Source organism: Dipodomys ordii, unplaced genomic scaffold (assembly GCF_000151885.1).
Source record: "Dipodomys ordii isolate 6190 unplaced genomic scaffold, Dord_2.0 Scaffold3, whole genome shotgun sequence".
NCBI classification, from domain to species: domain Eukaryota; kingdom Metazoa; phylum Chordata; class Mammalia; order Rodentia; family Heteromyidae; genus Dipodomys; species Dipodomys ordii.
Genome location: NW_012267219.1, coordinates 34,997,815 through 35,025,216, shown reverse-complemented (window position 1 = coordinate 35,025,216; position 27,402 = coordinate 34,997,815). Strand labels below are relative to the sequence as shown.

General features: G+C 44.7%; 1 protein-coding gene across 1 annotated transcript in view; it reads right to left on the bottom strand.

Annotated features, from left to right (window-relative positions):
• Stab2 (stabilin 2) overlaps nucleotides 1-27,402 on the bottom strand; it is a 143,538-nt gene that overhangs the window by 61,057 nt on the left and 55,079 nt on the right. The window contains exons 18-34 of the mRNA XM_013019092.1: nucleotides 26,151-26,237; nucleotides 24,984-25,070; nucleotides 23,833-23,944; nucleotides 21,010-21,190; nucleotides 18,590-18,683; nucleotides 16,352-16,510; nucleotides 15,618-15,713; nucleotides 14,240-14,335; nucleotides 13,177-13,224; nucleotides 11,222-11,358; nucleotides 10,693-10,807; nucleotides 7,866-7,943; nucleotides 5,344-5,442; nucleotides 5,151-5,258; nucleotides 3,356-3,487; nucleotides 1,105-1,233; nucleotides 420-485 (exon numbers count right to left, since the gene is read on the bottom strand). Coding sequence (XP_012874546.1) covers nucleotides 420-485; nucleotides 1,105-1,233; nucleotides 3,356-3,487; nucleotides 5,151-5,258; nucleotides 5,344-5,442; nucleotides 7,866-7,943; nucleotides 10,693-10,807; nucleotides 11,222-11,358; nucleotides 13,177-13,224; nucleotides 14,240-14,335; nucleotides 15,618-15,713; nucleotides 16,352-16,510; nucleotides 18,590-18,683; nucleotides 21,010-21,190; nucleotides 23,833-23,944; nucleotides 24,984-25,070; nucleotides 26,151-26,237 — 1,824 coding nt within the window. The remainder of the gene's footprint in view (nucleotides 1-419; nucleotides 486-1,104; nucleotides 1,234-3,355; nucleotides 3,488-5,150; nucleotides 5,259-5,343; nucleotides 5,443-7,865; nucleotides 7,944-10,692; nucleotides 10,808-11,221; nucleotides 11,359-13,176; nucleotides 13,225-14,239; nucleotides 14,336-15,617; nucleotides 15,714-16,351; nucleotides 16,511-18,589; nucleotides 18,684-21,009; nucleotides 21,191-23,832; nucleotides 23,945-24,983; nucleotides 25,071-26,150; nucleotides 26,238-27,402) is intronic.

The following is a 27,402-nucleotide window of genomic DNA, read 5'->3' as shown; positions in this document are numbered from 1 at the left end:
AAAAAAAAAAAAAGACTACTGAATATAACAAAGTAGAATGAGAAGAAAACATGCTGAAGGAGTGAAGGTTGGTGAAGATGAAGAATGCACCACATTCTTTTCCTTTTTCCTTTTTTTTTTTGTGCCAGTCCTGGGGCTTGAACCTGGGGCCTGGGCAGTGTCTCTGAGCTCTTTTGCTCAATGCTAACACTCTACCACTTGAGCCATAGCTGCACTTCTGGTTTTCTGGAGGCTAATTGGGGATAAGTGTCTCATGGACTTTCCTGCCTGGATTGGCTTTGAACCATGATCCTCAGAGATGAGCTTCCTGAGTAGATAGGATTACAGATGTGAGCTATCAGTGCCTGGCCGCATTCATTTTCTAATTTGGACTCCCTTAGATTTAGAGAGTATATCACCCAAGTAGACAAAATACTTACTACTAGTGGCTTAGAGCCAAGTGGGCAGATTGGTGGCTGGTGCTGGAGACACACTCCACACTTTCCCTTGGTAAAACAGAGGCAGAGAGGAATTTTAAGGTTATTAATTTTAGTGGAAGATAAGGTTACATATATTTTCATAGTATTCAAAGGTAAAAATTTCAGCATATAGAGCTGAAAATCAGCGGGGGGCATCTGGTCAACCTTGCAGATGTTCTCTGAACCAGATGCTTACTATGGGTCTTGCATGTTTAACAATTACTTTTTCTTGTGATGTGCCTATAATAACCCTTTGAGATGTGGACATATTTATTCACTTAAATCTGAATTCCTATAACAGCAATCCCCATTTACTGAATGAGTGAATTGGACCAGACTTTTTCTTGTGATGTGCTTATAATAACCCTTTGAGATGTGGACATATTTATTCACTTAAATCTGAATTCCTATAACAGCAATCCCCATTTGCTGAATGAGTGAATTGGACCAGGTTCAGAGACAAATGATCAACCCATTGTGACTTAACTAAGTAGCCTTGTAAACCCCAGCCTAGGATATCAGAGATGCTCACTGAGGAGTTTTTAGGCTGAAATGAGATATCATATAGGATATTCTTGGGCTTAAGAAATTATAAAATAGATTCCCAAACCCATCAGTTACCTCATCGGCTCTGAATATAACTTACTCGTACAATAGTGGTGTCATTAATATCACATCTATTCTTCTGAATTTCCAGAACTTTCCCCAAGCCATGGATCACGCCCTTGTTAGTGGCTACATTGGTGTAGTTTATTGGAGCCTCATTTACATAGAGCTGTGAACAAGAGGGTTGAGTGAGACTTTATGAAAGAGTTTTGAAGGGAGATTGGGAAGAAGGGAATAGAAGCTATCACTTAGACTGGGAGATATTCCAGGAGCCTCCTGACAGAAGATAGCACATGACAGAGCTCTGGCCTAGGAGAGGGTAATGTGAAGCTTAGCTCTGCATCTGGTCACATGTAGCTCTGTGGCCTTGGGCCACCTGCACTGAAAATTCTCTTATGTAGAAGGAAGAGGGTATTGTACATAGTCTTTAAGATAGCTACTCATCTCTCAGATGGAAAGGTTTATGCTTGTTTGAAAAAATACTGCCTCATATTTTATGTTAGTGTGCTTGGCAGGGTGGTCCCAGAAAACTCCCACTGCTGCAATAGGAAAATAATCCTAAGTGCTTATATTTTGAATTTTGACTGAATCCTAACATCCTTTCTGGTTTACTTGCAGCCAGATAGCTTTCTTGTTCATTCTTGTTTTTCTCTCTCTCTCTCTCTGTACTAGGGATTGAACTCAAGACCTATGCTTGGTAGGAAAATGTGCTGCCAAATAGTTTTGTTTTTTCTTTTTAGCTTTTTATTCTATTGTTGTTTTTGGGTAGAGTCTTGTGCTTTTACCCCAACCAGCTTCAGACCATAATCTTCCTACTTCTACCCCCATTATAGGAGGTATGCATGCATGGTGATGCCCAGCTTCAAATGAATTTCTGTTTGGATGATGGGATAAATTATGGTTAAACACCACACAGAGGCACTTGAAGGTCTGTACACATTTAGAAAACCATCAGGAAACCTTATTTAGTCTCAAGTGATGATGATAGCATAAATTTCAAGAATCCCATGATGCTGAGCTATTTTTAAATACTCAAAGAGCAGAACATTGGATGTTATAAAGTTGTTTAATTTGGCCTTTAAAAGGCTGAATCGTTTTCATCATAGGGCATATCCAGAGAATTATGGGTTGTTATATAATTTTGATATAAATACACCAACTCATTCTGAAGGCATTTCCCCCATGCTTTCATTGTCAGGTGAAAAAGCCAATGACTATCCTATAAAAGCAAATCTCCTATTATAAGAATAATTCTTGCTCTTGCTGAGGGACAGCATCCAGGCCCAGAGTTCAGGCCCCAGGACTGACAAATAATTCTTGCTCTATATCCAAGAACTTTTGGATAAATGGAAAATAAACGTAACAACACCAAAATGGACTTAACTAACAGCACTGGAATATTCATCTCTATCCACTGAAATAAAAGATAAAAACAAAAGTGAAAGCTCTCTATCAATGACAGAATTGCTATTCTTGAAAAAATAAGAAAACATATTTCAAAGGCCTCTTCATAGTCATGACACAATAGATAGAATTATTTATAGGAGTCAGAGAAAAATATTTGGAGTTAGATTATTTCCCATGGAATAAAGAGTGGGAAAGGCCTTTTTTTTGGATTAAAAAATATTTCACCTAAAAAGTTTATGTGTTTTTTAAGATTGCACTTTTCAAAAAGAATTAAATAACATTATTGGTTAAAGGTTCTACAGTTAAGGTTTCATTTCAATATACTCTTCAGTGTCTCATAAATAACAACTTAGTTTTTGCTAATATTTCTTGTGGAAACTTACTTTAACACTACTCTCTCTCTCCCTCTGTGTGTGTGTGTGTGTGTGTGTGTGTGTGTGTGTGTGTGTGTGTGTGTATGTGTGTGTACTGGGTCTTGAACTCAGGGACTTATGCTCTGAAATCTCTATGACTGCAATGCTAATAACTTCCATTCATTTGGCTACTAGTCTTGGACTGTTGGAACCAGTGGTGCATCCTGAGAGTTAGCTGAGCTTCTAGATGGCTTCTATCAGGGAGACTACTTGGTGACTGTCTACTGGGTATTGGTACAAGGGCCAAAGGGTATCTATGACTTAAGGCATTAAAATACCACAATCCATGGGCAATACCAGTCACCTGAGGGCTGACCACCAGGTATATGAGTGTGAAACTTGACTATCTGGCTTAGCCCTTAGTGGTAGAACTCAGATACCTGTCGTGTTGGTCAGGAGTCAGAGATCATGGCAGTGTGGAAGAGAAGTGTCTGAGATACTTGTTCCTGAGTAATGAGTAAAAGGACACACCTGGTCATCATGGAGAAAGAAGCCCAGGAGGTAGGAGAAACCCAGCATGGTCTCCCGGTGCATGCCATTGTGCAGGTCGTTCTTCAGGAGCTTCTCCTCCAGGACCACATGGTACCGGATGATGTCCTCTTCCTGCACCACACATAAGGGAAGTCAGTCACCAGCTCACCCAGTTGGTTACAGGCTGTCCCACTGAGCCAGCATCTCAGGGGTGACAAAGAGTATCAGTGGCTTGTCCAAGTGGAAGTTTTGACCAAGCCATCAGGACACAGAAAATATTACATAGTTAACTTGTGAAAGAGATTGCTTTAGAGAATGTGTAGAGTTTCCAAGAAGGATGGTCAAGACTTGTCAGGTGACTTAAACACCCAGATGGAGGGTGTGAATGTTGGAGATGGATTATAAAGAGGATCCTTATGAGCAGAATATCTATGATGAGAATTCCCATGCTCAGCTTGCTGTGTCTCAGGGATCCCGAGAGGAATTTCAAGGGCATGTCTCAAAGATCTTGACCTGGGTATCTTGTAGGTGGTGTGGATATTGGGTTGGGGTGACTCAGGTATGAGAGATCTCCCAAGCCAGGGTCTGCGGCTGGTCACTCAGCAGTGGTCTCAAGAGAGCTGCTACTGTAATGGCGGTAGTCCTACATTCCCAACTGCCTTAGACAATGGGAATGAGAGAGTGTGTGCGGCCTGATTGTGGGGCGGTGTCTTTGAGTACTTGAGTCTTATCCAAGATGGCAGCCTAGAAGGGCAGGGCAGACAGGCTTTTCTACAGCAAAGCTAGAGGTGGGTTCTACATTTTTTTGGCTCCTTCCTACCCTCTTGCTGTCTTCTTACTGTCTTTTCCCAGTGAACAACACTTCCTATATCCCCACCTGGAAAAATCAAGATTTGAGTTTAATGAGAACAGGAAGAGGAATAGAAGTATATTTCAGGGAAGGCAAGAAGAAGGTTGCTCCAATCCCTTCCTCTACTCTGACGGTCGTTTTCTGTTACTCCTATCCTCCCCATATCAGAGACAGTAGCTGGCAATGTTCTGGACCTCTGGGTTTTGAGCCCACAAGAACCCTCTATGCTCAGACACCAGCATCAAACAAATGTATACACTTAAATTCTCTCGGAATAACTGGTATGGCTTGTGTCTCCTGGTGGACCCTGACTTGTCCAAAGACTCTTCTGTAGCTTCCTGACTGCACTTAGCTGTGCTACACAATGGTTAGGGAAGATGATTTTAAACCATTCAGGAATTGGTGAGGAGGAAGGGCAGTCTTCATGATGAAGGCTTCTGTGTGTGTGTGTGTGTGTGTGTGTGTGTGTGTGTGTGCACGTGCGCACATGCGCGCATGCATGTGTGTGGGTCCATACTCACCAGTCTCTATTAAATCTCTATGTGTGTCTAGATAAGCAGGGTTTTTTAAATTGTTATTATAAAGGGTATGTACAGAGGGGTTACTGTTTCATAGGTCAGGTAATGAGTACATTACCTTCTCTCCTTTCCTTTCCTTCTCTCTCAGGTTTTCTCTCCTGTCCCTGACCACAAATTGTATAATTCATGTTCAACTGTTCACCATATGTCCCTCCCTTCCTGTGCTCCCCTTATCCCCCCCCCACCCAAAGATGGACAAATGAACAAACAAGACAAAAAAGAAAAGGAAAAGAAGAAAAAAAACCCTTCTTAGACAGCAGGTTTTGAGCAAAGTGAAGTGCACAGGACTGATGAAATGAGACCTGTTGAGGATGCATGTTTGACTTTCTAGGAAATCACTTTCCTGGCTAACGTTTCTGATACCTACTAGAGTTGAGACCTTCTTCTCCTTGACATAACGCTCAATGGCATTGTTATTGGGAGCAAACACAGTGTAGGCATCTGCCGCTTCAACCTGATTCACCAGGTTGTATTGCTGCAAAGGGAAGACGAGAGCATGTGAGGAATTCCTGTTTCCCAGACAACAAGCAAGGGGGTCATGCTGAGAACGTGGTACTTGCAATCATGTAGCCCCGGAAGATGGAATAGTCAGGCATCTGGTCCAGCCGGGTGAGCAGGTTGGGTAAGTAGCCAGATAGTCCTCTGAGGGGGACCAGCACCTGGGACAGGAAGCCCCCAAATTCAGTTTAGCACAAATTTGGTAGCATTTGCTGCTTTCATATACCTGTGGGATTCCTATTCACTTCTTTTTGTAGATTTAGAAATCAGCTTTTTTTTGGTACCAGTACTGGTACTGAGCTTGAACTCAGGGTCCAGGCAGTGTCCTTAGCTTTTTTTTTTCCCCTCAAGGCTGACACTCTATCACTTGAACTGCAGGCTTATTTTTGGGTGGTTAATGGGAGATAAGAGTCTCACAGACTTTCTTGCCCACTTTGACTTCATACCTTAATCCTCTGATCTCAGCCTCCTGAGTCACTTGGATTACAGGCTTGAGTCACCAGTATCTGGCAATATTCTGGATTTCTTTTTAAAGCCCTCAGTCTGCCTTTCCAGTGATAAAGCAGTAGCCACTGTCAGCTCAGGCCACCTCATGCCCTGATGCCTTTCATCTGCTCCTCTCCTTCATTTTTCCTCCCCTCCCCACCAGTCCATCCGGGTATCTGAGTTTGCAAGCTGGCATGGCTAATGATCACTATTTCTACCTTCTTGTTCTTAGATGGATTAATACAGCATTGGAGTGTTTTCCTCATCCAACCCACCTTCTGCCTATATTTACTGAGTTTCTACTATAGGCCAGCCAGTAGGTTCACAATTGTGATTAAGACCTGGGTCTTCTTTGAAAAGGATATCACTGAAGCAGCCCAAACGAATCTGCTGCCCTTGTTGAAAATAATTTTGAGGACGGGCATGGTAGTAGTTGCCTGTAATCCTAGATATATGGAAAGTGGAGTTGTGGGGGGTTGTGGTTTGAGGCTAGACTGTTACTTTGTAGTATCTGAAGTCAGTTTCTCCCAAGTGATGAAAATGGGGTGGAAAATGGAGTCTTTAACTCCCATTTCCTACATGGGGAATAGAAATTGTTTCTTTTTCTTTTCAACTTTTCCCTACTTGAATCCTATTTTGCTAAAATAAGTCCTTGCTAAAACTTTCAAAACAAAATGGAAAAACGAAGCCTGGCTGGGGTATAGCTCAGTGGCAAAGTGCTTGCCTAGCAGGTGCAATGCTCTGGGTTCAATACTCAGTACCATAAAACAAACAAACAAACAAACAAGGTGCATCTTATCACTTACTGGTTAAGGAGGACTGACCACAGGATCTTTACAAAGCAGCAGGCCAGGACTTTCAAACAGCTGGCCTCTCTCCTGACCACAAATAGCTAACCTTTTCTAGAGCTTAGTCTCAAAGCGTGAGAAGGAGGGCCAGGTCAGAACAATTTAAATTGAAATGCAATGATTTAATCCCTTTCCCTCCTAGCCTTATACTTTCTCCATGAGTTCTAACTTTCATTTTCTAATGAAGGTCCTAATATAGTAAGCGAAAATTACAGGGTGGCATACAGCGCCTTTTCATTGTATTTGATACCACTGAATACAGATGAATGGGGACTTGGAAGAAAATGGAAATCTCCTAAGACTTTTTCTACTCTTTCCCCAATTTTCACTGAAGGTATGATAATGGAGAGAGGGGAGTGAGCAATGATATAGCGCCAGCCCTCCCCGTCCTTGATTCTGGAATTCCCTATGCCGGGGTGCTCCTGTCTCTTTTCACATAGTGCCACAAGGAAAGGCATGTGTGGCCACTGCTGGCAAAGGGCCTGTTGCAGAATACAGGCTGAGAAAATAATAGTGGAGTCTGTGGGCTGACTGAAGGAAGAGAGCTTTAAATGGCTTTTTACTATTTGTCTGTCTGTCTGTCTGTCTATGTATGTATGTATCTGTCTATCTATCTATATCTGTCTATTGATCTATCTATCTTTGCTGGTCCTAGAACTTAACCTCAGGGCCTCAGTGCAGTACCTTAGCTTGTTCACTCAAGGCCACAGTTCCATCTCCTGCCTTTTGGTGGCTAATAGGAGGTAAGAGTCTGATGAACTTTCCTACCTGGGCTGGCCTCAAATCTTGAGCCTCAGATCTCAGCCTCCTAAGTAGCTAGGATTACAGGCATGAGACACAGGCGCCTGCCTTCTAAATGATTTAAAAGTAAAGGTAATAAAACACAATCCAAGTTACTTTTTTTTTTCAATATTGGAGTTTGAACTCAGAGCCTCATTCTTGCTCAGCTTGTTTATTCTTGGCTAGGGCTCTGCTCTGCCACTTGAACCATCTCCAGTTTGGAATTTTACTGCTTAATTTGAGATAGAGTCTTTTGGACTTCTGTTGCCTGGGCTACCTTTGAACTTCAATCCTCCAGATATCAACATCCTGAGTAGCTAGGATTATAGGCGTGAACTACTGGTGGCAGGATCAGGTTATTTTTATACTAAGGCTAAATATTATTTATTTTCCCCAATCATTGCCAAGTAGGAAAGGAAAGAGAGTAGCATGGGGCAGAGATGTCATCTGTGTGGAGGAGGGACTTTTACCTTGTTGATGACATGGATCACTCCATTGGTGGCTACGTTGTCACCATCAAGGATGGATGCACCGCCAATTGTGATGTTCTGCAATGCAAACCACAGTGCGGTAGGGGCGGGGGGGGGGCGAGTCTTTAGTGAATGCATACAGAGGCAGAATTACCTTAGGTAATTGAGAAGCAGGGACTTACATGCATTTGGACTGTAACCCACAAGAAGAGACACCTTAAATTGTGGCTCACTAGACATCACACACACACACACACACACACACACACACACACACACACACACAATGAGAGAGTACATTCTCTAGTTATCTGGAATCTGGAAAGTTCTTGGATGGTCAATTTCATTCAACAGTTTATATTCTGTTTCACTAAAGAAGTGTTGATTGGAGCTTGTTAAACTAATCCTGCACTTTGAAAAACACCTAGACAGTGTTGTAGATTGAAGTATGTCCCACACTCCCACAATTCTTTTTTTTTTTTGGTCCAGTCGTGGCCTGAACTCTGGGCCTGGGCGCTGTCCCTCAGCTCTTCAGCTCAAGGCTAGCACTCTACCACTTGAGCCACAGTGCCACTTCCGGCTTTTTTCTTTTTGCTTATGTGGTGCTGAGGAATTGAACCCAGGGCCTCAGGCATGCAAGGCAAGCGCTCTACCACTGAGCCACCTTCCCAGCCCAACTCCCACAATTCTTATGTTGAAGCATTAACTCCCAGAACCTCAGATTGTAAAATTGATTGCAGTTTAAAGTCTTTACAGAGGTGCTCTGCAACGAGTTTTTTAGATGTCCCAATCAAGATAATTATAGTTCTTAAAAAGAAGAAATAGCAGGGTGCTGATGGCTCATGCTTGTAATCCTACCTACTTAAGAGGCTGATATCTAAGGACTGTGGTTCAAAGTCAGCCTGGGCAAGAAAATCTATGAGACTCTTGTCTTCAGTGAACCACCAGAAAAACCAGAAGTGGAGCTGTGGCTCAAAGTGGTAGAGTACTAGCCTTGAGCAAAAGAGCTCAGGGACAGTGCCCAGTCTCTGAGTTCAAGCCTCACAGATGACAAAAAAGAGGAAATCTCCATGGAGACAGCTGTGGAAGGACGATGTTCACTTGACAAGGAGACCGGCCTAAAACAGCTCCATCTCGCAGGGCTCACAAGGAACCAACTGCCAACACATTGACTCGGACTTCTCAGCTTCAAAACAGTAAGAAAATCAACTCACAGTAAATTGTAGAGCTATGGCTCTTTGTTGAGCAGCTGTAACAATCTCATACAGACTGGAGTTGACTTTCTTGGCCACATTTTAGTACTATTCATTACACATGGAATGGGGCTAATTAAAACCCAACCTACCCACCTCCCACCCCCCTACCAAGGACAACTAAGGTCTACTTTCTCTGGTGTCCTCTCCTCTGTTCTCACCTATGACCTTGATTTGAAGGTCTCCTGGAGACCCTGAATGAGGAAGGAGATTTGCCTCACTCTCAGCAGCTCCCCAGTTCCATGAGCAAAGCCAGGCAGGCAACATTCCAAATGACTTTGCACATCTCTTTGGTCTTTAACCAAAGGCACTGATATCAGATGACACAGGAATGAATTGATTACAAATGTGTCTTTGATGGCTAGTGCCTGTAATTCAAGGTCATGACTGATTTATATTTGAATCTCTAAAGCATGGGCAATGCTTGCCTATGGTGGGTGGGCGTTGAGTTAGCATTGCGGAGAGAATTGATGGTTTAAAACACCAACAGATGGGCAACGCTGTAGTAATCATCACACGTGATGAAGACATTATATTGTACATGTGTTAAGCATAAAGGATAGTTACACACAGTTATGGGGTTCAGTGTGATATTATAGCACATTTGTATATTCTGCAATGATCACTTCAGGCTCTTCATAAGCTCAATCATTTTCATTTTTTTGTGGTGACAATGCTCAAATCCTCTTTTCTAGCTATCTCATTTATGTTACAATATCATTAGCATTAAGCCATTTGTGTAATGGTATATCAGCATATATTCCACCCAGCTCCCTATGTCTTTATACCCATAAACCTATCTCATAGTTTTAAAACTAAAAACAAAACTAAGATGAAAACATAAATGTCACCAGAATTATCCAAATAAGATGATCAAAGACATCCATGGGGTCCTGTAAGTGGTTTCTGGTCTCTACTATAAACCACACAGCTCATTGGGTTCCTTCCTTCCCCAGTGCTCTCTCTACTGAGGAGCAGGTGGAATGTTTTCCAAGTAGTGATTCTTGGACTGGATGGATGCTGTTCTCATGCCCTCTCTGGTGGAATCCCCATTCATTCCATGTGCAATTTCCCTAGCGCTGTAATCGGCTGTCACACACAGCCAGGCATCCAGAGTACCCCAGGGGATTCAAAATCTGAGTCCTTAACACACTCCATCAGTGACAATGTTGAGTTTCTCTGGGGCTCAGCTCATCCTTTGCCATTCACCCCTCCAGCATGGAGATCTGGGGATCCATGCTCATACACGAAAGTGGTACATAATCATGACTATAATTTGGGTTACTATAATGGCTCCATGTATGGGCTATTGGTTACCGGTTCTTAGATAACTATACATCAAAATCAAAATATGCATTGTACAGCTTTCTCCTTGTCTGTCAGGAGGAGTACTGGGGCCAATCAGTGGGAACTACGCTGTATAGCATGGTATGTGTATGAATCTATGTTGCTAACTGATGCAAATGGGTAATACCCACTTCTATTTTCTCTGTTTTTACACATTTGGAAATTTCCATATCAAAGCAAAGGAGCATATTACAACTATAAACAGCCCAGTGACTGATCCATCTTACCCCATCTGCCTGGTCCAGACGAAGGAAGCTGCCCTGCAAAGATGTTGCCACTGTGTCAGAAGGTGATAGGGTTTGCAGATCTGCTACTCTGTATGTGCCCACCAGCATGTGGTGTCTGAAATAGCAGACCATAGTGGTTATAAGTAAATATCAGTACTATTTCATATTAGAAGAATAAGCCCTGGACCCAGACTACCATATTCAAAATTCAAATGCCTCTCTGTAGTTAGCAGCCTTGTCTGGAGTTATTAACCACCCACAGCTTCAGTTTCTACATTTGTAAGATGGCAATAATTATAGCGCCTGTCTCTTGGGGGTATTAGTTGTTGAAAGAGGCGAGGACAGTGCTTAGTCCAGGATGAGCTGTCAGTAAACCTTCACTCGTTCCATAGTTGGGAAGGGAGAAGAATCCCAGAAGTGCTTGAGTCTATGGATCTGAAGGGCCCTGGGATTCTTCATTAAACCGCTATGGTACCTGTTCACATTGACATTGGTGAGTGCCAGGGAGAACAGAATCAGTTACACCTACTTTATTAGGGCTTCTATATTGTTCTTTGATAACCAAAAGGTCTTCTCCTTTGGGTCCATGTCCTCAATAGCTTGCTTTGAAGGCACGAGGATAGTGAGGTTCAAGGTGGTAGACAGCATGGATTGGAAAGAAGCATTCTGAATGACAGGAGGGAAATAGGTGACCTGACTACATGAGGGAACAAACAGGGCGGACCTAAAGGCTTGGCAGAGATGAAGACTTCCCGTGTAATGTAATTCCAGGGATGCAGGAAGGCCCCTTTCCCAAATCCACCCCGGCCATTGGCTGATGGTCTTTCTTTTTGTTTAAAATGTGTGACCCTTTCAAATTTTAAATTTTCTGATCAGGTTGCACTGGTGTGTGTGTGTGTGTGTGTGTGTGTGTGTGTGTGGTCAAGTGTGCACTATTTTTGTTTGTTTGTTCTGGTCTTGGGACTTGAACTCAGGTCCTGAACTCAGGTCTTTGAACTTTCTTGTTCAAGGCCAGCACTCTACCATTTGAGCCCCAACTCCACTTCTGCCTTTCTGAGTTGTTTCATGGAGGTAAGAGTTTCATGGACTTTTGTGCCTGGGAATCCCAAATCCTGGCTTGTCAGCTTTGCTGATTACTCTGGTGTAAATTCTCCCATGAGTACTAAGTTCAAGCTAATGGTGGTTATAATATCGGAGGTGGAGTTGGGAAAACTGCTCTGATCAGGTAGAAGAATGAGACCCAGCACTCGGGTGTGTAATCACATGCTTGTGGGCTGAGAGCGGGTGTGATGGGTCTAGGTGGATGTCAGCATACTCTAGAGACGGTGCAGTCCATTGTCTTGCCTGACAGGAAGCAGCAGGGAGCTGTCCAGGAGTGGGTACTGACCAGGAAGGGTCTATCGACATATTCCTAATGTAAAGCCAGAGAACCATTGTACTGATAGTGGCTGGGCCAGATGCCAGGGTCCATTCAGAGGACGGGATGTAGACAATGGAGCAGGGAGATTGGAGTCTCCATTATACTTCCCGGAGGTGAAGGGTCAACTCCCCAAGCCCAAAAGGGCTTAGCAGAGAGCTAAGCACATGCAAAGCATCTCAGATGGCAGCCAAAAAAAAAACAAAAAAAAATGCAAAGGTGACACGGTGAGTTACAACATGAATTGTGATAGTCTTTTCAAAAAAGACCTTGACTTTGCCCTGGGCTGTATATTCTCAGCCCTGGCTCCATCTGAGCAGCATTAGGTAGCTTTTAAAATACATGACACTTAGGGAAAATATCTGACCGATAGAGTCAGAGTCTGGGGTGGACTCTGTTAGGAGTGTGTAGAAATGTCCTTCCTGAGGTTCTAGAGTGCTGTCAGGGCTGAGCCTCAGTGTGGGGGGCAATCCCTTTTCTTCTCACTAGATGTCTCAGGTTTGTTTTTTTTCTTTTTTCTCGGTCGTGGGGTTTGAACTCTGGGCTTGGACACTGTCCCTATGCACTTCAGCTCAAGATAACTTAAGTGCTCTACCGCTTGAGCCACAGCGCCACTTCCAGTTTTCTGGTGGTTTATTGGAGATAAGAGTTTCTTGGACTTTTCTGCCCAGGCTGGCTTTGAACCGTGATCCTCAGATCTCAGCCTCCTGAGTAGCTAGGATTACAGGCGTGAGCCATGGATGCCTGGCTTTTCTTTTTCTTTTTTTGTGTCAGTCTAGTGCTTGAACTCGGGCCTGGGCTCTGTCCCTGAGCTTCTCTGTGCTCAAGGTTAGCACTCTAACACTTGATCCACAGCTCCACCTCTGGCTTTTTGTGATGCTTACATGGATATAAGAATCTCATGGACTTTACTGCCCAGGCTGACTTTGAACCACAATCCTCAGATCTCAGCCTCCTGAGATTATAGGTGTGAACTACCAGCACCTGGCTGAGTTTTCTATTAAAAACATCCCAATTTTCTGAAATGGTACAGGCTGCCAGATTTAAATTGCAACAAAGGTACTCACATTTATCCATTGGTTAAATATAACTGCATCAGAGAGAAACGATAATTCCTTTTTCATTTCATGCAAGGGAGAGACAAGAAAGAACACAGAAACAGCGAGAAGTTTCATCACAGCTAGGTTCTGGGGCACCTGCACTTCCCTTCCCTCCAGCCTTCCCTCTCCCTCTCCCTCCCCTCCTTCCCTAGTACTGGAGATTGAAATGGGTGGTGGTGGTAATGGGGGCTCTACCACTTGAGCCATGCCTCTACCCCCCTCCTTTTTTCTATTGTTGCTTTTCAAATAGGGTCTCATGTTTTCTCCAGGGGCAGGCCCCAGACTGTGATCTTTCGACCTGTGCCACTTGAATAGCTGAAATTATAAGCAGGTCCCACTGTTCCCTGCCTTATTTCTCATGGTGACAAACATTTAAAAGTGATGGGGGTATCTGGGAGTGATTGTGAATGCTCTTTCCCCTGGAGTTTACAGTCCAGTACTGGGAGAGAGAAAACAATGTAGAGACACTAACGATTTGGTGTGATCCATGCCACATGGATAGAACACTCTGCCACCTGTGCCCTTAGACAGCCATTGACCTTGGGAAAATTTGCTTGGCCTCTTAGTTTCCTGGCCTGTAAATGGGTGTAATAAATTTAAATGAGATGTTACAGCATGGTAAAGACTTATTAAGATGCCCAGTACACAGAGGGCTTCTCACACACATACCTCCTGATAGAGGTAAGAGCAGGGTGCTCAGGGAGCACTCATGGGAGGTACCCACCAACTCAGACAGGGGAGTCCAGGCAGTCTGGCTAAGGCCACTTAGGTTCTCATTTGGGAAGTTTGGGAAACAGATAGATGGGTAACCACAGAACCATGATGACTTGGAGTACAGAAGGCTCCAAATAAGTTGGCTGCCTGGAGCCAGTGGGAAAGGAGTGACTCAGGAAGCATGCGTGGTATTTGTGAGACAGGGCTGGGTTCATGCCAACTGGAGCCCAGGGCATGTATCCAGAGCACGTTCAAGGCATCTTACCCAAGAATCATCTCTGTCACTCTGCACTTTGAGTCTTCACAGGTGACTTACCATGGCTGCATTTCCATAGCACAAAAAACCATCTCCTTCATAGCCCTCCTGACAAACACAGCTCCAGACACCAGAAGAAACAAACCGACAGGTAGCCTGAGGGAACCAAGAGGAGGGAAATGACATGTTTTCCTAACAAGAGCATTAGAACAGAGTTATGTCTGTGAAACATCTCCACTTGGGAGGCCCTATTTATGGTCAGACTGCAGACTCAGGGCTGAACGATGGCGCAGGCAGACCCTTTACAGTTGTGGGCAGAAGCCTCTGTCTGCAATGTGTACTTTGTCGCAATGAGATTCTTTCCATCCTTTCCACATTTAGCAAATCAAGAATGCAGGACACACTGGTAGCTTTGAGTTTCAGCCCAAGGATGAGTATGTGTTAGTATAAGCTTGTCTCGTGTAGTATTTGGGGTACACTTTTGCTGAAAACATATTCTTCTGGCAGTTAAGCCATACTCCCAAGCCCAGATTTACTCTTTATGAATTTGAAATTCAAATCCAATGGGGTGTCCTATATTTTATCCACTGACCTCCAGTGGGCTCTTCCCAGCTTGAAGTGGAGTGAAAATTGCAATAGCGGCTTACATTCTGCTTAGGGACTCCTTTTGTTCATTACTAGTAATGAATCACTGTCCTGGTTTGGATGTGAAGTGTCCCCCTCAAGGCTCAGGTGGGTGGTTAAGGGCTTGCCCCTAGGGCAACATGTTCAAAGGGGAGGCTTTGGGGCATGGCTGGAACATGAAGTGCTGATTTGTCAATGGGGCAAGCTACTGATGGGCTCAGAGTTTCATGGCAGTCTTGGGAGGTGGAGGACACTTTTGAAGGTTAAGCTTAGTTGGAGGAAGTAGGTCATAGGGGTGGGATGGGTGATACGTGTGTGCTTGGGGGTGTATTGCTCCGGCCCCTTCCTCTCTGGCTGTCTGTGATATGATGAGCAGCTTTGTTCCACTACAGGCTTGGCATCATGATACCCTGTCTCATTGCCCATGGGCCCAGAAAAATGAAGCTGAGTGACCACAGATATAATCTCTTAAACCATAAGCCCACATATACATTCTATTTTTTAAACTGATTTTTCAGATACTTTCTGATAGTGACAGGAAGTGATGCACATGGTGCCTTCCTTCCTTCCTTCCTTCCTTCCTTCCTTCCTTCTTCCTTTCTTTTTTTTTTTGGTTGGTTATAGAGCTTGAACTCAGGGCCTGGGTGCTGTCCTTGAGCTTTTTAGCTCAAGACTAGTGCTGTACCACTTTAAGCCATAGCTCCATTTCTGTTTTTTGAGCCATTAATTGGAGATAAGAGTCTCCTGCCCAGGCTGGCTTCAAACAACAGTCCTCAGTTTATTTGTGTGAATGAAAACTAGGCAAGTAACTTACCAATGGATGGCATTTCTCCGTCTGTTCCAAGCATGAAATGATTGGTTCACAGTCGATCCCATTTCCTCGAAATCCTTTCTTACACTCACACTCATTCTACAAGCCCAAGAACACAGTAAAAGGGGTTACTGAAAGCACGTGTTTTTCATGCTTTACCTTCATAGGCCCTGCAAAGCAAACTGCGAAAACTATGGTCACAATAGCTATTGGGCTGTTGCAGGATAGAGTGACAATGCCTCCTGTCTGTTAGTCTTCAGATGGCAGGGAAGCCTTCTTACACCTTCTATGTTAAGGTTTCCAATCTGATAGCTCTCTGGTTCTTTTTGAATTTTCACTTGAATTGCCACAATTCAAGTGAGTCAAAAGCCAATGGCAACATTCGTTAAATGCTTCATGAGACAAAAGGCTACAGTGAGCTCTTCCACAGTTATCCCACTCCTGAGACTACAGTTTGAAGTTCACTTACTGCAAGACCAATGAACCAAGTCTGCTGTCAGACAAAATCAGCATCATAGATAGAATAGCAATCCAGAGCCCAGGTACCAACCAGCCAGACCATAGCCTCCCTCTGCATGGATTTGAGAGCATGTATTCTTTTGTTGTCTGTAAGTGCCTCTCCCGGGCTGAGGCCAACTGGTTTTGATAAGCTCTGATCTCGCTCTGCTCAGGGGCACCTGACGAGAATGGACACATGATGAAGTGAATGAATGCTTACATAGAAATGCGCTACTCACCTGCCCAGGGCCCACGTGCAAGCAGGTGGCATTGGCATGACAGCCACCTGCTCCTGGAAGCAGGCAGTTGTTGATCTCCACACAATCTCTTCCGTTCCCTGTCCAGCCCTGCTGGCACACGCAGGTGTGTGTCCCTGCCTTGGTTTTGATGCATTCTGCCTGTAAGAAGATGAGACAAAGCCAAACCTCTGAACGCAGACTGTGGCTTCAGAATGCCAAAAGTCAGAAAAGATCCAGATATTTATTCTAGAAGCACCTGTTTGCATAGAGTACAGTAGAAATGACTGAGAGGCTTGATTGCATGTACATCAATGGCAAGATTCTCGATGGCGTCAACAGTAAAACTGCTTAGCTGTCCAGCTAATGGCCACCATTCACATCACATGTTGCTGATTAAACCAGGGGCTGCTTGGTTTGCAGGTGTAGACCATTACCTTGGGCACTGTTATCTTGATTTTACAAATGAGGGCTCAGGTGTTGGCTAAGATCACACACAGCACATAGCTAGAGGGGAATGAACTTGCGTCCTTATGATTTTGGGACTCAAGCTCCAAACCACAACATCAACTACATCCCAGCTTCTCAGGATGACCACACCAGGAGGCTGAAGGACAGGGCAAGAAGGAGGAGAGCTGATGTATAAGAGCTAAGGTAGGTGGAACTCTCCTCGAGCAATCTGGTGGGCTGGGCTGGCAGTTGTGTCAAAATTTCATGGAGGTGGGGGGTGGGGGGTTGGTCAAGGGGAAGGAGGCAGACAATTGGAAGGGTGGGGGAATAGCCTCATATTATTCAATGTACGTATGTGAAAATAGAGCCAGGTAACTTGAGGAGGTAGATGGGCTTGGGAGAGCTGGGGAAGAACAATGGAGGAGGTGATATTGACCAAGATGCACTGTACTTATAAACTGACATGTTGACTTGAAATCCCTTTGTACAACTACTTAAAGGTAATAATTTATAAACCAAGATTTCATCCCCAGAACTATGAGGATTTCTAGAAGGGATTTAAGCCCAGAAGAAATGGTCTGGTTTGCTTGAGTCATTTTGACTATGTAGGAAGCTGGGACCAGCCATGAGCAATGAAGGTGATTAGGGGCAGGTGGTGGCTGTGATCTTTGGAAGAGACTGGTAAAAGTATTAGTGGATTCTGGCTATGCCCCTAAGAATATAAAGCTAAGAGCGAGCCTGTTAGCTTGCCCGAGCCTCAGTTTCTTAATAACCTACTTCATTGCGTTGGTAGAAGAAGGAAATGAGGTCAGGTGCATTATAGTCCCTTGTAAGCTGTCGAGTTATTGCTACTGATTTCAACATCTAATGCTCAGGTTGTATTGATGTCATTGTTATTGTTGTTTTAGTGGCCTTGGGCATTGAACTTAGGCCTTGTACTTGCTCGGTGTCACTTGAGCCACACCTTAAGCCCCTTTTCAGGTTGGTTTTTTCAAGGTATTCTTCCCTCTCTTTCTCTCTCCCCTCTCTCTCTTCCAGTCCTGGGGCTTGAACTCTGGGCCTAGGCACTGTACCTCAGCTTCTCTTGCAAAAAGCAAGCACTCTAACAATTGAGTCACAGTGCCATTTTGAGATTTTTGAATAATTTATTGTACATAAGAGTCTCATGGACTTTCCTGCCTCGGCTAGCTTCAAACTGAGATCCTCAGATGTCAGCCTCCTGAATAACTAGGATTACAGGTGTGAGCCACGGTGCCTGGCTTTGTCTCTGTCTAGATCAAGGGCATTCCTGGACTGTGATCCTCCTACTTGTGCTCCCTTGTGTCACTGGAGATGATGGATATTGCACCCAACCAGCCATGGTGCTTTCTGTATAGGTGGGATAAAGGGCATGTCCCACTGTGCTCACAGTGGTTAAGATGGAGTCTCATGAACTTCTATGTCACAGGTGGCCTTGAACTGTGATCCCCCCTAACCTCTGCCTCCCAAGTAGCTAGAATTACAAACTTGACCAGCTTCATCTGGTTTAGGCTGTGTATGTGTGTAGATGGGAAGAGGAGTGTAAAATCATCACTATTATTACAAAGCCTAAAGCTCCCTGCATTAATATTTGGGTTTAGGGAGAGGAGGCTCACAGCTAGTCTTCTTTAAAATTCAAACACAAGTGTTCTTTGCATATGAAAGGTGATTAGAGATGGCATTTTGGAATACTCCCTGAGATTTCTTTAAAAAAAATACTCCCCACCCTCCCAAGCAGGGCAGCTTGGAAATTTAAACCACAGCAATACTCACATTGTGACTACAGCCTCCCCGAGTTGGTCCCTTGCACGGGTCTGAGAAGGAACAGAAGGCCCCATCCCCTTCATAGCCTTCCTTGCAAACGCAGCTGTGAAGAAGACATGAAATCAGCCAGAGAGACACGAGTGCCAACCACGCAGGAGAGAGCCATCAGGAAGGAGCCGCTTCATGCTTAGTGGCTTGACAGCTCTTGTGGAGAAAGCTAATGGGTGAAGGACCAATGGGTGTTTGCAGGGTGGGGAATGGTCAGGATTCCCTGTGTGAGGATCTAGGGCCCACTTAGTGGCTGTGTGACCCTGTATCTGGAGAAGGTGTCTGACACCTCCCACCTAAGGCTGGCCTAAAGATTCAAACAGTGGATGCGTTTGCAGTATTCATCAGAGCCTCTGAAACACCACAAGGCTCGGGAGCTGGCATATTTTCTGCTCTTACTGCACCAGACCTGGTCTCTTTACAGCTTTCTGCTTGGTGCTAGTTATTACCTCTGAAGTATTGACTCCCGCCTTAATCCCCAGGCCAAGCAAAACGCCAGGGTGTGCACTCAGCTGCTTGGGATCAGCCAGAAGTCTCCCTCACTCCAAGAGGGACATTCCATTCTCAACCCACCTAAAAGTACTTATCCCTAGGTTCTGCTGTGTGTCCCTGCCCCCCTAACTACAGCCTGATTTTCACTCCTTTGTTTCCTTGTTAAGGCCCATCTAAGGGGGACCCCAACTCCAGTCCCTTGTATAACCTCCAAACACATGGGAAGGTGGCAGTAAGCAGTACTAGCCTTTGGAGAATCAAGTCTGGTCTCTTCCTTTCCTGTTCTCCTCCATTTTCCCTAACAACCTCTACCTCAGGAAGGATGGGCTCTCAAAAATGCTAGATCTCAAACATCCTTGAAAATGGTGGTCAGCTGAGGCTTCTCTCCCTGTTGCTCAGATACTTGAGAAATATTTTCTCCATTCTGTGAGTGGATGTAATTTGCCGACTCACGTTCCCTTTGCACCTTTCTCTACATGTTCTGTCGTGATGCTTTTGCCATACTCATCCGTTTAATTGATGGATGCTGGGGACCCGGGGAGCTCTACTCTTACTGCATGTCCTCCCGCAAATGGACATATGTGCTACACAAGAATTAGAAATTTCATACTCATGGACTAAAACCATAGCGGAACTACATACTGGTGTCCAACTGAAGAACTAGTCCATTTATTCCAACCCTGAGTTAGCTCAGGTAATATATAACATGTGCAGAGTCAGCTGTGAGTGATGGATCATAGCTCTCAATGTCGGAGGAAGAAAGGAAAGACTCATTCCTGGCCTTCTGTAGCCTGGACTCTGCAGTTGGTGTATGTGTGTGTGGGGGGGCAGTGACACCTGACCCAAACAATGAACAAATAACTATGTACATATGAATGAAGAAATGTGGTGTGGGAACAGGGCCAGAAATTCCACACATCTGCTGTGCTCTCCTGGGCATTTCTGGTGGTTCCAGCCTTGGAACCCCATACTCCCAGGGAGGAACAGTTTCTATTACCTCCCCTGCCAAGCCCATAACAGCTATGAGACACCATTGAAGGATTATGTCTGTCCATTGGTGACACTCAGTGTCATGAAAGATGTTTTTTTGAAGGGCTGGGAAGGTAGCTCAGTGGTAGAGTGCTTGCCTTGCATGCATGAGGCCCTGGGTTCGATTCCTCAGCACCACATAAGCAGAAAAAGCTGGAAGTGGCACTGTGGCTCAAGTGGTAGAGCACTAGCCTTGAGCTGAAGAGCTGAGGGACAGTGCCCAGGCCCAGAGTTCAGGCCCCACAACCAACAAAAAAAAAAGAGATTTTTTTTGACAAGGGAGCCCTATGAATAGCAGTTTTAGAGAGTAAAAGAGCCAGCTTTTGTGGTTACCTTTCCATTTGATGATAACTATGGTTGATTCAATGGGACATTTAGGATGTGAGAGACCCCAGAACCGGGTGCTGAAGGTATCATCAGCCCTACTGAGGAAAGTAAGGCTTAGAGAGGCAAAGCACCTTGCCCAAGGTCACACAGTTGTTAAATGTGAAAGCAAGGAGTAATGCGATTTGAATGAATGTCACGTAGTCTGAGATTCTTTCACAAAAGTCGTATACTGAAAGTGGGGAAGAAGAGGCCTTGGTTTAAAGAGTTTAGATATGGGTTGACTCCCGTTAGGGGTCAGGAATCTTTTGTCTTGCCAAGGCCATTTGGATACGAATAGCCTTATTGGCCATACAAAGTCATCAGAACAGGCAGATGGCCACAGACAGCTGTGGTTCTAGAAGCCTATGTGTCTGTCCAGCCATGTTCCTTTCATGGGGCTCCAATGACCCACTGGCCAGATGCTCTCCCCACTGTCAGTGAACAGTGACCATGGCTTGTGAAGGGCCTTCCCTTCCCTTCCTTCGCAGACCTACCTGGCTGTCCCATTGCTGTAGATGCAGGTGGCGTGGATGTGACAGAGCTGCACGTAAGGCCCGCAGGTTGAAGTCTGCCTGTCACAGAATGTCCCAGCCGTGCCTTCTCTGCAGGTGCCAGGGAGGCAGGTGCCGTTACTGTCTATCCTGTTATCGCAGACTCCGTGCACACATGGACAGGCTGGGGGAGAAGGGAACAGCACCCCAATGCACCACCTCCTCTCATCCCCTCCATGTGAAAGCAGAGCCTGGGCTGTGCTGAGGGAGTGTGGGTGGCTGTTTCTCGGGGTCTATAGAATTTTCCAAGGTGCCTGAGAGAGCCGGACTGTCCCACCCGAGGGGAGAATTGGGACGTCAGAGCACTTCCTGTGTCTCTGGGCAGGGTTGGGGGAGCAGGTGGCATGGGGCGTAGCAAAATGTCTCACCTTCTCCTGAAGACATCCTGGAGTAATAGAAGTGTTTGTTCATGTTGGTAGCACCCCTGATGGGCGTGTGTGTTTGTTCTTCACTCTTTTCTGCAGTGAACCCTGATAACTAATGGCCAGTATCTGGGCCCTGACTTCATTCAAGGCTCTGGACCAGCCTTTCACATGCAGCATCAAATCAACTGTCTTCAGTCTCAAGAGGTTGTGCTTTTATAGCCTCTGCTTTTCAGATGCAGAAACGGAGGCCCAGAGAAGTGGGGTTAATTGCCCAACTTCCTGCTTAGTTTCCAAGCAGGCTTTTGACCTTGAGTCTTCAAAGTCCATTTCTATTAGTATGTGTAATTACAGTATTTCACAGATAGTAATATATACGTATGTATGTATGTATGTTTATGTGTGCATGTGACACTATAATCACAGTTAAATTAAGCAGTATTTCCCTATGTCTGTTATCATTTTAAACTCTCCTGTTCCTTTTATTTTTGGTTACAAGTATTTCAAAATTACAACACGAGCTCCTCAGATGCAGGTGCTTATGCACAAGGGAATAAGAAGGAGGGTTTTGGAGGGTCTTAAAGGAAGACCCAAAGATTGCTTGCCCGTCGATCTTGAAGGGGGGTTGTGAAGATCAAATAAGACTAGGAGAGGGGAAATGATGCATGGTTTGTCAGAGATGTATGGAGACAGTAGGGATAGTAGTGAGAGTGGCTTTCTTAGATACAAGCTTTCTGGTAAAAGTCCAAATGCTGAAGCAATTTAATCAGATCAGATCCAGAAATACTTCTGGACTCTGTAACTGTAGATGCAACCAAGCCTACCTTGGATCAAAAATATTTCATAAAAAATTTGTGCCTGTCCTAAACATATACAGGATCTTATTTTTTTGGGGGGGGGAGTTCATTATTGCCTCAACAATATGGTACAATTATTTATGTAGTATGAGTGCCCTAAGGCTGAGTTAAAACATACAGGAGGATGTATAGGACACGACCCTAATTGCACCTGTAGATTTGGATTGAGTAGTCCTGGAACCAGTTCCCCTTCAATGCTGAGGGACAATTGTACCAATAGTGTCTTCATTTACTGGATGGATGCATTGAAAAAGACTTGTTTTGGGGCTGGAAATGGCTCAGTGGAAAAGTGCTTGCCTTGCATGCATGAGGCCCTGGGTTTGATTCCTCAGCACCACATAAGCAGAAAAAGTCGGAAGTGGCGCTGTGGCTCAAGTGGTAGAGTGCTAGCCTTCAGCTGAAGAGCTGAGGGACAGCATCCAGGCCCAGAGTTCAAGCCTCATGACCGGCAAAAACAAAACAAAACAAAACAAAAAAAACTTGTTCTTAGGTCATTCAGCTGGTAAATTGCAGTGTTGAAATTTTACTTCTGGTTGGTATGACTTCCCAGGAAGCTCTTATTTCTTCATTTTTACCTTATTGTTAAGTTCAAATCTTAGCCAAGAAAGATATGGTATATGATCTTTTAAAGAATAAGGTGTGTCTGGTGCTGGTGGCTCACACCTGTCATCCTAGCTACTCAGGAGGCTGAGATCTGAGAATTGAGATTCAAAGCCAGCCCAGGCAGGAAAGTCCGGGAGACTATCTCCAATTATCCACCAGAAAACCAGAAGTGGTGCTGTGGCTCAAGTGATAAAGCACTCGCCTTGAGCTGAAGAGCTCAGTGACAGCACCTAGGTCCAGACTTCAAGCCCCACAACCAACACACACACACACACACACACACACACACAAAGAATAAGGTGTTTCCTAAGATTATATATTTTGTGTAACTGCATTTTTAATGTCTATTGTTGTGCATCTTTCCACATGTTCTATAAATACCTCTTTATGCCATTGCCCTTAAAATGACAGCATCAGTAAGAAATGCTGGTAACAGCTAGCATACCTAGAGTGCATGTGATGTGCTAGGCATTGTTCTAGGGGAAGAGCTTCCTGTTTGTATCAGGCTTATGAGGTAGCTATTAGTATCATCACCCTCATTTGATAGAAGAAGAAATTGGGGCTTAGAAAAGTACACTAACTTGCCCAAGGCCATACATCCTCAAACTGAGGGAGTATGGATGGCTTGGAACTGTATGGACTATTGGAAGAGGACTGCTCGAAAGAGAGCAAATCTGTTTCTTGATAACAGATCTATGATTACTACAGGGACCTAGAGAGTGGTTGGTCCCTGGACCAGCACGGCCAGCATTCTCTGGGAACTTAATGCAACACTTCAGGTCCCATCCCAGGACTCAGACACAGTGATGTGAGAAGCAGCACTGAAGAAATGTCCTGGGATGCTGGTATGCTATTAGCGAGAATCACAGACACCAGATTCTAGCTATGGACTTACTGGACACAGGAAGGATCCAGAGGGACAAAGTTCTGGAAGCATCACTTACTTTGGTTACATTGAGGTCCGTATTTGTTGGGGTCAGAGCAGAACTGACACTGAGAGCCTTGGAAGCCATCCTTACAAATGCAGGTACCATTGCCCTGGAGGCCATCTGCACACTGGGAGAGCAAAGACAGGCCCCGTGGGCTGTTAATACATGCAGGTGAGCATGGCCTGACTTTGAACTCTGGCCTAGTTTCATTTGAAATTAGGCTTTGTGACTAGTCCAGTCAGGTAGGCTGGACTTGGGGAGCCCAAGCTAGGGTTCAGGACATTAAAGGATGTCATTTAAGAGAGAGAGAGAGAGAGAGAGAGAGAGAGAGAGAGAGAGAGAGAGACTGATGAACTTGGAACCTTCAAACATTGGAGTGGTTAAGACAGGACCTGCAGATAAAGCTAGTCTTACTCCCTACCTTCTCCCTTACTCAGCTCTATGACTCCAAACTGCAGTGTTTCATCTCAATGATATAACCCCACTGCCACCCCCATTCTCCCACTCCTGGCAAGGTCAAATGTGTGTTGATTGACATGAATTAGAGTTAAACAGGATTTGTCTTCCTGGTCACCTGGTTACTGGTCTCCCCTTATTCTGCATAAGGTCCCCATTCATGGTTGTATACTTTTTCTTTCTCTCTGTGAGAGCCATATTTTAGATGTGGATCTAGTCAATGGTAAGATCTGTGATTTCCCTGCAAGAATGATGGCTATTTTTTTTATCTTCCTTTGGGTTTTAGCCTCTAAAAAAGAGAAGTTAAATTGTGGACGTTATATTTTACTAGGTTTTGTTGGATGGGTTTACAAAAAGCAATCAGTAGGGAGTAGTATTAGTATTATTTAAAGTATCATAAAATGTTAGATCTTGGTCTATCCCATAGGCAGGAAGTGCGGATCAGGGAGTCTTGATGAGTTATCCAAGATCCCACATGGGCAACAGGAGAGCAGAGGCCAGAAATAGTATCACTGGGCCTACTCTCCCCCAACTCCAGACCAACATTCCTACTGCAGATCTCTTTTCTTTTTTAGATACATGCATTTCTTTTACTTCCTGAGAACATTGTCCAGCATCCTTTTGGGGACTAGGTCTTTTAAACATCATTGACTTAAGAAAGATCAACATCTAGTAAGTAGGAAGTAGTAGGACATAAAATCTGTCCTTACCTGTCCGTTTCCAGAGCATGGATTTAAGAAGCCTCCTAGACATGGGTTACAGTCTGGCCCATAGAAGCCTTTGCAGCATTTTGGTACCTTAGAAATAACATGCATATTATCCTTTAAAGATCCAAATAGAACCAGAAGCCAGAGTCATGCCTGTAATCCTAGCTACTTAGGAAGCTGAGATCTGAGGATTGCTGTTCACAGCCAGCACAGACAAGAAAGCTTGTAAAGCTGTTACTTTCCAATTAGCCACATCAAAAGCTGGAAGTGGAACTGTGGCTCATGTGGTAGAGCACTATCCTTGAGCACAAAAGCTCAGGGACAGCAAGCCCCAGGACTGGCGAGCGCGCACACGCGGGCGTGCACACACACACACACACACACGCACACACACACACACACACACACACACACACACACACAAATAGATCCAAGTAGAGCACCAACTCCTCAAAGGAGACATATTTAAATGTCCATGGATTCAACAAGCAATGTCTGCTTCTGTTCCCAGGCTCTCCCTCTCCCTCTCCTCTCCTTCTCTCCTTCTCTCCTTCTCCCCCCCCCCTCTCTCTCGTACACAGTGGCATAGCTAGAGGTCAACCCTGGTCACCACAGTCTTTCTCCCAAGGGTACCAGTTGTAGTACTGTGAGCAAGGCAGATGAAGTCCTGAGCCCACCCAGCCTCTATGCCATTCAGGGAAGAATTACTATGGAAGTTCACATAAATAAATTAAAGGAGCACTTTTCACAGGATAAAGTGGTAGCAGGTAGAGGCAGAGTTTAGGGGAGACTGGAGAGGCCACCGTGTATCAGGTGGTGACAGAGGAGGTGACAGTTGGTGGAGACAACCCCTAAAAGTCTAGAAGAATGTTCTGAGGGAGGAAATGGCCCCATGGGGTGTAGGACCCTGGCATAGGGTAGGCCGGGTATGGCAGCCGTGGGGATGAGCTCTGTGTGAAGTACGAGAGGGGGTACCCCAAGAGGTGTGATACAGGGTGTGGTGACCTGACAGCTCTGAAGAGAATCCATCCTTTGGTACCCCTGAACGAGACATCCTAGAGCCTTACAAAGCATATCCTGGAATCCATCCACACACAAGGGCCAAGGGTGTGGCCCCGGTGCTGCCCAGCCCTTGGTAGCCTAGGCAAGGCCGGGCTCTCCCCTTCTTACCTGAACAATGGCGCTGCAGCGGAGGGCACAGCCGCTCTTCAGGCCACCCAGTGTGCTCCTGTAGACACATTTGTGTATGTAGAATCTCTGAAAGAAACCCAGTGAGCAAAAGCAGTCTGAGTTTCAAGGTACTTTGGGCAGTGAATAGCCTCTCCCCACAAGGGCCATTCTGTTCCATGGTACCAGTGACACCAGAGCCCTGGGAGACACCGCACACCTGGGTCAGCTCAGGGCGCTCCCTTTCACGGGAGGCCTGTTTCCTTGTTGGTAGAATACAGGCTAGAGTTTTTCCAATCTGTGTCACAAGAATCTTTGTGCCTTCTCTCAAGGCATGCCAGACATTACTACTCAATCAAGACACATGTGTTTGGTTCATCCTGAATGTAGCTTAGTCTTCTCTTCTGATCTAAATTCTTTCCGTAGGGGAATGTCCGAGCCAGTTAGATTCACCAACTAAAATAGCAGTGGTTGACATTTTTCCATTTACCACAGAACCAGATTTAAATATATGCTTCTGGTTTTAAACTCTTGACGTTCACTCATGATGATCTAGAGCTATCATTTAATGAGAACTTAACAATAGGCTGAACATAACATATTGCCCATGAAATCATCAGTCTCCAACTTTTCATGCAGAGTTTTCCAGGTCTTCTTTTTTTTTTTTTGGTAAAGATTAGGGAAACAGATCAGACAACTTTCTCCCCACTGAGAACTACTTCTAACAAGTATCAGGTCCAGGGAATAAGTCTTCTAGCCTACTAACTTTGGGAGCCAGGCGAAGCACACAGTGTCTGCTGGTGTCAACTGTCTCATCTGTGGAATGGGACAATAGAGCTGACTAATATTAAGTCATATCTGAAAGAATATAATTCCTGGATTAAATTATTATTATTAATCTAGTCATGATGCCATGCCTAACCTGAGAAACCACTGGAAAGTGTTCTTCCTGTCTAATTTAAACTGGGTATCTTTCTTTATTTCTTTATTTTTTTTTATCCAAAAGCATGTGTGGAAGAGTAAATATATATAAACACTGGATTTTATTTTAGTGGGCAAAGTAGAGGGGAACTTTTATGAGAGGCTGTTTGATTTTAGTGCTTGGGCTTTATGCTATCACTGTTGTTAGTCTTTTTAGTTTTGACCTCTGGGCCTGGGCACTGTCCATGAGCTCTTTTGCTTAAGGCTAGCCCTCTACCACTTTGAGCCACAGGGTCACTTCTAGTTTTCTGGTGGTTAATTGGACATAAGAGTC